The following is a 14,273-nucleotide window of genomic DNA, read 5'->3' as shown; positions in this document are numbered from 1 at the left end:
TGAGATTCTTCAGACATGCTGAAAGAGCGCTTAGAGCAAAAGGGCTTGTCTGACATGAGTCCAAAAAGACTATTCCAAAGAAAATGAAAAATAAATGAGTGCAAAAGGCAGAGAGCATGGAGGGGTGGGGGGAGTGTGGAGAGGTGTGGGACGGGTGCCAGGCCGTCAGCTTACTGTCGGGCCCTTTGGGCCGCTCACAGCAGCGGCTTCCATATTTCTGTTTGCGTCCCCAGGCTGGCACGGATCTCAGGTCGCTTGCTACAGACACTATTGATCACGCCATATTCAGTCGCGCTTTATACAGAGGCTTTTATTACCATAGTGACCAACTGAACCATCAACCATTCCCCCCACCCCCATCCCAGACAAATCCGCCCTAGACATTTCTGCCAAATATCTCATCAGCTCGTGGGAGACCAGCAGGAAGGAGCGGGAACATAGCGTACTGCAGGATGTATTCATGACAAACACGACATAAACAACAACAACGCCCTCAAGGGTGAAAAGGATGGTCATTCATTGGGAATGACACCCTAAAGTTTTATTTCAAAAGAGGCATTCTTGACAAAGTGTGTGTGAGCAACACTGGTGAAATAGACAACGGCGGCACATCTTGGCCATGTTCACGGAGACTCCGAAGCTGGATGGAGAGATGGGAACCACTGACCGGGTAACAAAGCCATGGAAAACTGCTGATATTTACATAGAGGGATCCCTCGCGGAGCTCTTTGTGTACGTGTTTGCGAGCGAGCGTGTGGCACGCCGCGTAGAGCTTACGCCAGGCTGCAGGCACATTCAAGCCTCGTCTTGAAGAACAAACTGGCTTGCTGAGTCCCCTGAAACAAAGGCCTACAATTTAGAGCAGCTCACAGGCTCATTCTCTCGATGTTGGTTTTAGTAAATTCACGGAAGCTTCTTGGCGAATAGTGCTTTGATGTGCCGGGGCCTGGAGGAGCCTTCGGGCTGAATGGAAGCTCAATGGCAGGGCAGCTCTGTTTGTTTGCCCTTTTCGTTGGGCGTGCACAACCTTCACTACGGCCAATCGTCTACCCTGACACGAGACGAGCAAGGGGCGAGCAAGACACACACACACAATTGCAAACTAATGCATAAAATGCATTTGAATTTCAGAAGCCAAAATAATCATTCAATTAATAATTAAGTATATCGCATAGCACATCATCTCTGTTACTGGTTAAACAATGCACATATCGTTTTAGCTCTTGACGTGTAGTGCACGGCACGGCCAGCATGGTGCAGAGTTTGATGTCTGAGGAACCCAGATTTGGCTCACTTTCCTTGAACAGTTGAAGCCATTGTGACAATGTTCTGAGCCTGCTTCAGAGATGGCATGTCAATCATACTGCCATGAAAGGTGAAAGCCCCCTGAGGAGAAGAGAACAGAACACTGGTTGAATAAAAATAAAGGTAGATATTGTCTTGAAGAACATATCCTACTACACAGCTTTAATGCAATGTATATATAACAGAAAGAAAGAAGTATAAGATGGTTATTCATGAATCCCCTGGAGAAATCCAAGGAAAGAGCACTATCTATCTATCTATCTATCTATCTATCTATCTATCTATCTATCTATCTATCTATCTATCTATCTATCTATCTATCTATCTATCTATCTATCTATCTATCTATCTATCTATCTATCTATCTATCTATCTATCTATCTGTTTCAAATGATTTATTTAAATGCTTGTGTTAATGGTGTTTATTGTAGTGAATCCAACGCTATCTCACGGCCAATTCGTACATATTTTACGAGGTGGCTAATTCGTACAAATTCATATGACCTCACTCATATGAATTCCTACGATTTGTCTAAACCCCAGTGATGGGTACGTTTAGGGGCGGGGTTAGAGGTAGGTCATTCGTATGAATTCATACGAATTTGGCAACTCGTAAAACACGTACGATTGATCAAAAAAATGTACAAATTTGTACGAGTGAGGTCGTATGAATTAGTACGAATTAGCCACCTCGTAAAATATGTACGAATTGACGTGAGATCAGGTTTGCGAATCAGTAACTTCATGTTAGCATCCAGTTTAAGCCAGTGTTTTATTCAAGTTGGTTGGGAATTTAAAAGTAATAAAAAAAAATACTAAGAAGCTACTAAGAAGCATGAGAATGAAAATGGAGATATTCTTGACAGCTGTAGGAATTAGAGCTGGAAGTCTTTTATTTGCATGCCAGATATTCCTATTCACTGCACCACTGGACTGAGCCGGATATTTCAATCAGCCTACGCAGTCATAACCTCTTAAGAAGAAAGAGTTTTAATAATTAAATGGAATATGCATCCAAAAGAAACTAAATCTGCAGTTAAGCTGTATCCTAAATGTAATGTTGTGCTGGTAGAGTCTAAAAATGATGTGTTGAGAGGCAGTAAAACCTCAGGTGGGTATTTTGCAAACATTTTCTGTAACAAATTTGCAAGGAGATTGAAAAAAAAAAATACAGGAAAACACAAAATAAATCGAGCAACTGTGTCCCGGAATCTCAGTTTGTGAGCAAAGAGCCGATCGAGGAGAGTGTCGCTGATGCACCCCCAGGCCATCCTTAGCGTAAGAATTACTGGCAGATTGTACATTACTAGCACATCTCAGACACGCGCAGCCCTACCGAGCAGAAAACACAGGACTCAATGATGCACTAAATTAGGAACTATAATATTCAACACCTCATTTGATTTTCTCAGACAAAAGCTACAGTGCAGCATGCATCATGGAGGATGTCTTGATGCTATATCAGGCTGGAAAATAATACATATCTCTGTGTGGAAACTCTACTGAATGTGCACCTTTCCCAACTTCTGATGCTCCTCGAATGCAGCGATCAGCTCCGTGGCCCACTTGATTCTCTCTGGACTGGGGGCAAATTCCTCTTGAACGGCCTTGATCTGGTTGGGGTGAATCACTTGTTTTCCTAGAAAGAACCAAGTGCGACAAAATATAACTAACAACATAAACAGTAAATAAATAATAGAGAACAACATATTTAATGGCCATATCTCAGAATGAATGAATGAATAAATAAACAAACTGAAATCCTAAACACCCATATTTCAGAAACATTTATAATAAAAAGTAAAAATATAAATACTTTAATTTATTAATAAAATACCTATCGCAATGTACAGGCATGTGTTCATTCCACAACCAATAGTGTCCAATAGTATTTGACTGGTCATGTGATCTCAACATGTAGAATAAATATTCATTTATTTAGGTGTAAAACTTTTTATTTTTATTTCGTGCACCATTAACAGTGTAGCCCACTCACATACAACACTACGGGAAGTGACTATTCTGTAAAAATAAGGGGGGAAAAAACATCATCTAGGATTATTTCTCCACATTTAAAGGGCTTTGGCTCAGTAGAAGCAAAGGCATTGGTGGGTATTTGCTCCTCTTTCTCCAGTACAGCTCCCTGACCAAGAATGAATTTAAGGGACACAGCAGGGACAGAGGATGCTATGAATTATGGGTGTCATCCCGATTTTCGCCTTGTGCCCCGCTGAACTCTGAAACTTTACTGCACGCTTAGTTACACTCCAATCTGAGGCAGCCTCTGTGAGACTTCACTTGCTGTTTTTATTACAGGCCTGTGTGAGAGCCACACACATGCACAGTCACCTCAACACACTTCATACATACACACCACACATAGATATAGATGTCAAGGACGGCAGCATCAGCTACGTGTGTTAATGATCCAACGCTGGGGTGAAAAATTGGAGGCGACTACAACAGATGACCATGAAATGATCCATAATGCGAGGTGAGAAATCCATGCACTTACTAAATCTACCTCGAAAAAACACGTTTTGTGAGCATCTGATCAATTAAAATGATTTCTCAAATTAATTTTTTTATTTAGTTATTTTTATTATTCCATAATCTAATAATATGTTGTTTATTTTTATAATAAAATTAATATCGATATTAAAAAATATAATAATAATGGGTTTTAGAAAGACCCTACATAAATAAAACAACAACAACAATAATAGGCTATAATACAATATAAGAATATAATACAATACAATAATTAATAATATTATTAGTATCATTATTATTTTTATTTATGTAGGGCCTTTTTAAAACCCAAGGTAGCTTCATTGACAATGTAGGTGCCATTTTCAAATATACATTTCCTTTTCCACCCTACTTTGCAGCACCGGCTAAGAAGCTAAAACGGATTACGGTCATGACGGCTGAAACCTTATTCTCAAAAATAACATCTGTCCAGTGCTGCACCATAATAATCAAGGACGTTTTCCCAGATCAAACCTCTAGGTGATGAGATTACATTTAAGAAAAAACTGCTATGTTCTACTTTAGCTCGTCTCTTAAAAACAAATACGGAAAGGTATCTATCTGACAGCCGTAGAATTGAATACATGAGAAAACCATTAGCTCCATCTGTGGGTCTTTCCCCAGTTAACCCCTCTGAAACAGCTTCTGCCATGTGTTATCCATTGAGTTCCCACATAATTTAGCACACAATGTTACATATTGCAGCATAATGTCAGTCATATGTTAACACGGTCTTGCAACAGCACAGGTGTTACTTTCTGCATCTTTTACACATTGCCGAAGCCAAATACTTTAAGATGCGACAATCTGATGATGCAGCTGGGAGTGAACGAGGCATCAGGTTAACCAATGACAGGAAAGCATGCGCTTCAATGTAAATAAACCAAACCAGCTTGGTGACTGTGTTTTCTTATTGAGCCAACAGTGCTGCAGACGGAAGAGTCACCAGTGTGTGTATGTGTGTGTGTGTGTGTATACTGTCCCTCTGCTGCTCTGGAGGAGACGGCCTGTTGGATCAACACCCTAAAGCTGAGGCTCAAGGTCCATGTTTGTGACGCCCATCCCAGAAAAGACTGGCAGGGGGTCGTTCCCTCACATCAACAAAATATGCCCCTTCCCCAGACTGCCACCTGTTCAGGAGCTGTCTGTTCCGAGCCAGCTAGTGACAGAGTGAGCAAAGGGGGCGTGGTGAGCCAATACGCCATGCTGCTATTGGCCGGCTGCAGTGCATCATTAATGTTCCCCAATGCCATTCGGCCAATCACAGGGTGCCATCTGTTTTGAGTAGGTCTGGTTGGCTCACTACCATTTAGCAGAGTGTCACTGTTAGATGATTCTCAAAATCTCACTTAGAAGGACAGAATCTATGAAAAAGTCTGAAAAACAACAATAGAAAAGGATACATGTGAATAAAAGAAAGGAGCAAAACCTTATCTTGAATTACCTTAATTAATTTAAACTTTTTATATTCTTTCATTTTAGGAGACCAGCAAAAAAAAAAAAAAAAATCGTATTCATTACACAACACCATATCTGTGTAGTTATGACTCAATAATCTTTCTAAAGACATAAACAAGGGTTAAAGTCAATTCACATGTGGGGAGTTCAGGGAAATAATGCTTAAACACATTGTGTGCAATAATACATACAAGAGAAGAGGATAAAATTGATGGTAAGACACATCTTAATTTGTAACGTTTTGGCATTTCTGCTTTGTACCAGATTTTACTGCTTATCTGTTGCTAAATGATTAATTACAATTAATCACTGTAGTATTTTGCCCAATTATTATTTTCAAAGATATATATTTACTTAGGAACAAATATGTTGGAAAACGTTTCTCATGGTAGATAAAATGCCTGATTAATTATTTTGAAATTTTCTGAATTAAAATAAATAACTAAATAAAATACATTTTCAAAATACAAAAAAAGTGTGATTTCAGCAAACCATTGCATTAATAATAAACATTCTGAGACCCCAATTATTGCATTAATTATTATTTGCATTAAATATTATAGTAATAGATTTGCTCACGCAAGCCTAATGCAAAAGAAGAAGAAAAAAATTGGCTTAACTACATTTATCTGCATGCAATCTCTACGGATAAACACACACTCACAGACACACACTTCACACTGAGGGTGTAAACTGTAAACAGTGTTTCTGTAGGCCTCCTCACACAGGGACCTCAGACTAGCAGTGGCAAACAGAACGGCGGTGAGCTCAGCGCATGCTACATGAGGAGCCGCTCCAATTCAGACTCGCACGAGAGGCAGAAGAGAGTCATCAAACCCGACCCCACCTGCCTAATGACAGGCTGCTGAACAGAGCGCCCGGCTGATGGGCTGCAACATAGCATGATCAACCCGCAGGCTGGCTGCTGGGGAAATAAAAACAACCAACCTTGCAGTGGCACCCTGATGGATATCCCGGGACACCACAAACCATAAAATAATGATAAAAACAAATAATTCAGTTAGTATGGTCATCACAGTATCTGACAAAATACAAAACTCACTAAAGTAAAATTGTGGTAATTTAAAAACATCAAGAAAAAAAAAGAAAAGTATTTTGCATAGTTTGAAGGCAATCCAATATTAATTAATTATGATTTTACAGTAGTAATAATATTATGGCATTTTTGGAGAGACTATGGTTATCATACATTTTTTTTTAATAATGGTTGTTAATGCACTTCAATGAATCGATGAATTCTCTTAAAATATTTTGTATTAAAAGTTTTTTTTCCCCAGAGTTGAATGACAATAAAATGGTGGCTTACATTAAATTCAGTGTTAGATGGAATTATTGATGAGTTTTGATGTTTAAAAAAGTTTTCAAAAATTGGCACGAGGAAAACAAGACAGGAGAAAAGCGAGTGATCTTTAGCAGAGGAGTGTTGTGTTCTGGAGGAATGGCAGTGCAAGTGTATACAGAGATGTGCAGGGAGAACAGTGTGTATTCTGCAAACAGCAATTACATATTCATTAGCGGAGGCTCAGAGGAGGGCTGTGTCTGGCCTCCCGTGGCCAGTTACCCGCTCACCAGGACTCCACACACACACACACACACACACGTTGCCTGGCTACAAACCCACACAGCGCTAAGCTGCGAACATACGTCTATCTCCCACAAACACACTCGCAAATAACGGATACACATTCACACGGGCAGTAAAGAAACGTGCACGCATGCGCACACTGACAAACACATGCCAGTAACTTTCTTTGAAATTTTATGTACTGTATGTAGGACATTAAAAGCTTGGGTAATAAATAAAATCACTAAAGCAATATGGGCAGCATTATATAATGACAAATAACACAATTATAAAATAGATGCCACAAAGTGTTGCGGATATCAAATATAACAACCAGCACTAATGTCAGCACTAATAAGGTAGATGTCCGATAAAATATAAGATGTAGAGGAACTCAAAGATGTAGGGAGAAATACTAAAAAATAAAATATTACAAAAACAACTCACTAATCTCCAGAGGATAAAATCTATAATTTAAGAAATGAAATTAATATTTTCCACACAATATTTGTGAGATATATTAAGGAATTTTGCAGGTAAAATACAAGTTGTGCTCTATCCATCGCATCTGTGGCAAGTTGTCCATTACCATTTGTATTTAACTTGCAATATTCCTTTAAGACCGTAATATTATGATGTCAATCATTTCAGCCAATCACAGTTTCTCTTATTTGTTTTGCATGTGCAACAGAAATTTTTACCTAGTTCTGCCAGTATATGCTCTATATGCTATTATGCATATGTTAGTGCATGTATTTTCATTAAGATCCCAAATCATTTGAGTCCAAAACAGTCACTTAAAAGGAGAACCAGGCCAGGATGCAATATAGTAAGTGAACAGAAAAGTAAAGAGATGCAGTGAGCGTACCAGTGAAGCCCATGAGCGCGCCCTCTCTGGCCTGCTGCCTCAGTCCATCAACATCCTGATAGTCGATGTAAACAAGGTCGATCGCCTGGAGACCGAACGCTTTGGTGGTGACCACCACTTTCTGCCGAGCGTACAGGAGTTCTTTAGCTTCCTTGGTGCGTGTGGCTCCTGCAGGTTAAAAGAGATCAAAAACATGATTTTTAAAAATCCCAAGCATTACATAACCGATAAATATGAGCAGTTTGAAGGGGCATTAATGACATATTATTGTAAAATTGCATCTTTTACATGAGCTTATCATTATTTATGGTGCTGTCATAAAACAAAGCAAAACAAGAAAGTGGAAAAAAAGGTGTATTAAAGAGTGAGATAAAAAGATAGCAGACCTATGCTGGCACAGAAGTCATCTGACCCAAAGACAACTCCGTCATGATGAAGACCTGCCTTTGGCCCAAGATCTCGAAGTGCTTCACACACTGCCTTCAAGAGAAAGAGAAAATAAAGAGCTATGCGAGTACGTGTGTGTGTGTGTACTTTGGCACTCAATCAAGTCACCCAGTCAAACGACTCTTATTTTCCACCAATACTCCCTTAATCGCTGTCCATGTCTCTGTTCTTTATATTGTGTTTAGAAAAGGAACTATATCAGATATTAAAAAGACACACACACACACACACAATTAATGGACCGTCTCTGTCCCTGTGGATGGAGAAATCTAGAAATCTGTGAAGACCGTCCAAGGCTGCAGCTAACCCCAGAACCAGGACTAGTGAGAGACAGTCTGGAATGTGATATGACCGTGTCAGGCGCGGAGCAGATGGAATTTCTTGAATGCTTTTGTTGGGTTCCAAATTAATTTCACTTCTTGCTGTGACTCTGCAATATTTCCCTGTCTTGGCTCTGGGATTCCGTCTAGCCAGCACAACAGTGCATTTGGGGGAGGGGGAAAGAAAAATAATCAAAAGAAGAAAAGAAGAAAAAAAAAAAAAAGGAACTGCATATTTTATAAGTAGACAAAAAACATGACGTTTGCCGTTTTTTTCTGATAGGGGCATTTTTAAAATTTCTATCTCAAAATATAAGGTGTTATTTACCTTAAAATTCAGCAGACCCACAGCAGTTTCCACAAAGGTGACCAAGCGGATGGGTTCCTCAAGCTCTCTGCCTTTTAAGTACCGCTGAAAACTGTCAACAAACTGAAACAAATGCACACACAGTCAAAAACAGTTTAAACAGACGACATTACTCAAAAGCCAAGCCTAATTAAATTGAAAAACTTCTGACTCAGGGTTTTGGAGAAAGAAGATGAATAAAGAAATAATGCTTCAAAAACTTGACAGTCTTTGGACAACTCCTGTTTCACAGGGGCCCTCGAGATATACTACAGGTTCCTGTCTGAATTTACAAAGAAAGGAGCGCTGAATATGAAAAGGGAAGGGATGAGATTTGAGCTGTCTGGGAGTGCATTTCATTTCAGTTTTATGCAGAGCCTTGGCTTCCCCCGGTGGACAGACTCGTGAGACTTGCGACGTGTGATACAACACTTCTCCGCGCTATTCACTTTCCCGCTAATATTTGAGCTTACCTAAGAAGGCTTTAAAATGAAGTTTGGTGCTTTGAAGACCAAAGCATTCCGATTTTTTCCAACAGACCAGTTCACAGCTAGCCGTGGACTGCCAGTGGGGTTGCCCAAATTCCAAAATCTATCATCTGGAAACACACAAAAGCTCCCTCTGTCAGATATTTTCTTTTAAAGCCTGTACAAAAATAAAAGGAGGGGGGGAAGGGAAGGGAAGGGAAGGGAAGAGGGGAAAAAAAACTCAAAGCAGAAAAGTGTAATTCCCTGTCCCCCCGTTCCGTCTCTCTTTCACACATTGGGGACAGCAGATTAAAATAACCTCAGGTACGTCAAGGCTAGTTTTCCAAATAAAGGGTAAAATATCCCACACACACTTGTTTTATTAGCTCAAAGAATATGCCTTCATTGAGGGATTTTTTTCTAATGGGGGAATTTTAATCATCTCCCCATTCAATCTCAGTAGGATAAATCATATCTGAGAGATTTGCATAAATATAAACCATCAAAGACTTTTCATCTTCAAAGGGGTTTTCAAGACCCAATAAGCTTTGTACTGTAATCATCTGAGGTCACAACCCTGCAGGAGTAATGCTGCTATGGCAACATAAAAACGCCAACGGCTTAGCATAATATTCCCCTCGAACAGAGAAAAGGGAGGGATAGGGTAGGGCTTGTTTAGCGGCCCTTCCATTTCCTCACTGTCTCTTTTATCAGACGCCACACTGCCCTCTCCGACGGCCCCGTATTTTTGCGCAAAATAATAGCCACTTGGCAGCGAAATTAAGCATTTATAGCCCTCAATCAAATGAAAAGCTTTGTCCCATTAGGACGTCAACGAGTGACAACAAATTACAGGTGTGCTTCTACTGCATTGCAGTAACGGGACCTATCGGCCCTTTCAATATTTACACAGTCTGGACAATGCACCGCACTTGTGCAAACGCTAATACCACTCTCAGGTGACAAGCTTTTCCGGTCGCTATAGGCCTCTTGTGAAAACCCACACTTCTCGACAACAAGTGCCACGGCGGCCCCATCCGCCATGATCCGGATGGAATCGAGGCAGGGATTTTGGGGCGAGGGAGCCGCTAGAGCGAAAAAGGCGGCAAGTGGATAAGTTTCAATTAATTCTCTTCAAAAGAGGGCCAGATTAAATGTTTCCGGCCTGCTGAAGTGCTCATTTCACCGTGTGGTGGTAGTGCTGGAGGGGGGAGAATTAGGAGCGGACGGGGAGGGACGGACTCGAGCTGGTTCTTTTCAGGACTCAGTAGTGTGGCGGCCAAAGAATGAGCACAGCTCAGAATCTGTGGGAGAATTGTCTGTGGACAAAAGGAGGAGGGGGGGGGAGAGTTACGCCTGTTATAGTCCAATAAGCCTTGTCAGTCATACAAGCACACAGAGAGAGGATAGAAAGGGAGAGTAGAAGATTTTCACACAAAAGGAAACAAGTAAGTCCATCTTTTAGCAACAAATCAGTCTGGAGGTTCCTCTGCTCATCTACGTGAAAAAAGGGGAAGAAAATAAACAACAGAGGGATTTAGGGTCGGCCGCCGGGACGAGAAGAAGAGAAGGAGGAGAGAGAGATAATCAGGCTTGTAGTGGTACGACTTTGTGTTGTGTGTTGGATTAGACTGACTGCTCATCACAGACACAAACGCATACGCAACGGAAAAAGAGATATTTAATGCTTAATGATTATTTTACAGTATTCGAAAAAATAAACAGTAAATGATTTTAAAGTAATGCTCAGCTTTGACAATAAAAAGTCCCATTATTAAGCTCCCTCTTCATTCCAGAGTAAAACATGTTACACCACCACTGGATTAGTCAAACAAAAAACACTCAGTAAATTTCCATTTTTAAAACAAGTAACTTTGTAAAAGGCATTAAAATGCTGCAGTTAAAAATAGTTTATTCAGTATGTTATTTTTTGTGCAAGTTGTGGTGCGTCCAGATTTCCCTCACAAAAGCAACCATAGCTTCTGCAGTTATTGTTACTGTTGTAGGCCAAAAATAAAGTCAAAAAATGAATCTAAATGTTTAAAGCAAACAGAAATACAAAATAATCAGTTGTTGAAAATGTAATGAAAAAGGTTTGTCTGCCATTGATTGGTCAAACAGGTAGTCCCGCCCCCCAACTCATGCCATTGGTTGAGTCAATGTTGCTGTGTCGGACAGCACAAACAAACAGACCAATAACAACACAGAACCACAGTCCTTTTAAGAGGAATTAACCTACAAATGAGGGTTTTTTTGCATCTTAAACGTTTTTTTTTTCCCCTCAAGGTGATAGTTGTCACTAATACCAAGATACCACAAAAATATATTGTGGCAACAAAAACTGTAGTAACTATGGTATTTTTTTTACAGAACATGGTCAATTTTGGTAAGGATTATAATAATGTATCTAAACTGTTCAGAGCTGTGAGAGACAGCAAAAAGGAATGAAAGAGAAAGAGAGAAACACCCTCTCCTTTCATGTTTGTCTCACGCCACTTTCAAAGCAGTGGGCCCATGTCAGGTCAGTGCTACATGACTTCCTCTCCGCTCACAATCTCCCGTATCCTGCTGCGGCTATGAGCTCGACCGTGTGCAAAGCATGTGGAGAGCATGTTCTAACCCCCACCACATATGTGTGCATTTTTTTTAATGCATTCACACACACTGTATTACTCAATGTGACATATGTGTAGGGGTTGTATTGATTTTTGAGTGGGTAGTGAATAGCTGATAGCGTCGGTAATTTTACTTTGACAAAACTCTGAAAATTGGGTTATTTTTACATGTGGTTAAGAGAGGATACCTGATACCAACAGTATGTAACAATAATAGTAAGATAATAATATTATTTATTGAAATATTACAGAGTTGCAGTATTTCATATAAATATATAATAATATTTATAATAATATAACATATTGTTAACTGTTTTGTTTATGGACTACTTATGGACTCTATTGGCATCAAATATTTTTGAACAATAGACAAAATGGCAGTGAGCAAGAATGAGAGCGAAATATGAGCACCTGTCAGCAATTAAAAAGGTAAGAAAGATCGAGCGGCCCAGGAAATATATGAGTGCTAATTAAAACCACTAGTTAAAAACTTCCTGCTTCTAGCCTAAACTAACTGTGAGCAACAGACTATGGCCCCCCCTCCATCTCTCAGCCTCCCTCCCTCCCTTCATCTACCTAGTTAAGACATTGTGGCTTCTTTCAGGTCTTTTCAGTGCTCATGCAGAGTAGATGAATACTGCAGATTTGGGCTGGGTTGGCTGGTTGGGGGAAATGAGCTGGAGGGATTTGGGGGCTGGTGTATTGGCTGTGCTGGGGTCCATCAGGGGCCTCCTGGGGCCGACTGGCAGAGGAAGCCCTGCTTTGATGGACGAAGAAACGTCTAGAAGAATCCTCAACACCTCCCGCAACACACACACATGGAGGTGATCAGGAGGAATGAGTGTTTTGTGGCTTTTAGTCTGTGTCTGCTAGCTTTGAGACCATCTCTTTGCTAGTGCCACTGACTGACTGACTGACTGAACGTCTCTAGAATAATGAGATCTATGAGTGGCTAAAGAGTCTACCTGCTTTAATTTTAGATTATTTTTGCATTAAATATCAAAGCTCAGCATTGACAGCCTCATGGTATTGAAGAGGCCCTGTGTTTCCAGGGGAAAGAAGTATTTTGTGACATCTGTCTTGTGAAGCTAGTTTCAAAATGTCATGGCTTTCTTGAGCTGATGCCAAGATATACAGCCCCATTTCTCCCCGGGCCTGACTACAGGGATCAAGTCCTCTGTACAGACTAATAGAAAAGATTGTTATTATTGCTTTGAAAAGACCTGTGGTTTCATCTTACCCTGCAAGTTCAGAGAGTTGTGTTCTATACAAATGATGGAAAATGCAAGAGCACATCAGTGGTATTTTTAGTTTCTCATTTTTCACATAAAGCAGGGCATAGTCTTCAATTTGTGGGATAGAATTATCATGAATGTCACATTAACTGTAATCTAACCATAATCATATGGAAACATATGAGTCCTCAATGTACAATTCAATGTTTGCAAAATGTACTGATACAATTGGGGGAAAAAAACTCACACTTGCATTCAAAAGCTTGGGATCTGTAAGATTTTTTTAATGTCTTATACTCACCAAGGCTGCATTTATTTGATCAAAAATACAGTAAAAACAGTAATATTATGAGATATTATTACAATTGGAAGCTGTAGTAAATTTTTTTGATTAAAAATTATCCAAAATAAATTTTTTGAGCAAGTACATAAACAGCCAGTGTTCAAAAACAAAGTATAACAATAATAATAATAATAATTTGCTCGGTTTGACGTGATCCGAGCTAAGCGGTCGTTAGATTTAATCACCACTGGCAGCGTGATTTATTATAATGTTTTTTTTCTCAGTTGGCCAGAACAAGAAGTGGCAGACGTGTTACTAAAGCCCGGAACACACCAAGCTGATGCCGACGAACTAGTGGCGACAAAAGCAGACTGCGGGGTTGGCTCACGTTGGCAGCGTCTAGGTCCAAAGTTGCCCTGACACACCAAACCGACGCTTGACACCCGACGGCCAAGTAGCACGTCCGTTCTGCGCCTGCGTAAGAAAAAATGCCTTTCCGTACCAGCAGGTGGCAGTAGCTGAACAGCCAATCAGAATGATCAGATGGCCCAACTGACTGACGAGCTCCGAAGCCGATTTGACATGTCAAATCAGCCGAAAAAAAGCCGACAAGGACCAACTGCAGCCAACGGTGTGGAACACAATGAGAAAACTTAGTACCGTCGGCTTGGTGTGTTCCGGGCTTTACTTGTTCAGATGACATTTTCCGGTGAAAATTCTTATTTTGGTCATACTTCCAAGACGTAGAATCTGTGATTCCAAAGTACAGTATCCACACTGATGCGGTGACTGACAGCAAACATTAGATTCAT

At 40.2% G+C, this 14,273-nt stretch overlaps 1 protein-coding gene across 5 annotated transcripts in view; it reads right to left on the bottom strand.

The window, feature by feature from the left end:
- Positions 1-493: 493 nt before the first annotated feature.
- Positions 494-14,273, bottom strand: part of clybl (citrate lyase beta like) — a 63,838-nt gene continuing 50,058 nt past the window's right edge. For 2 of the 5 annotated variants that reach the window (XM_048193833.1, XM_048193834.1), the window contains 5 exons: positions 8,844-8,945; positions 8,135-8,228; positions 7,749-7,916; positions 2,820-2,944; positions 494-1,386 (listed from right to left, as the gene is read on the bottom strand). In XM_048193833.1, the coding sequence (XP_048049790.1) occupies positions 1,291-1,386; positions 2,820-2,944; positions 7,749-7,916; positions 8,135-8,228; positions 8,844-8,945 (585 nt within the window). In that variant the 3' untranslated portion in view covers positions 494-1,290. The other 3 variants (XM_048193837.1, XM_048193836.1, XM_048193835.1) reach the window with 3 other exon arrangements.

This window comes from Megalobrama amblycephala, linkage group LG6 (genome assembly GCF_018812025.1).
Source record: "Megalobrama amblycephala isolate DHTTF-2021 linkage group LG6, ASM1881202v1, whole genome shotgun sequence".
Lineage (NCBI taxonomy): Eukaryota > Metazoa > Chordata > Actinopteri > Cypriniformes > Xenocyprididae > Megalobrama > Megalobrama amblycephala.
Note: the sequence above shows the minus strand (reverse complement) of the source record. Positions and strands in the feature narration are given on the sequence as shown.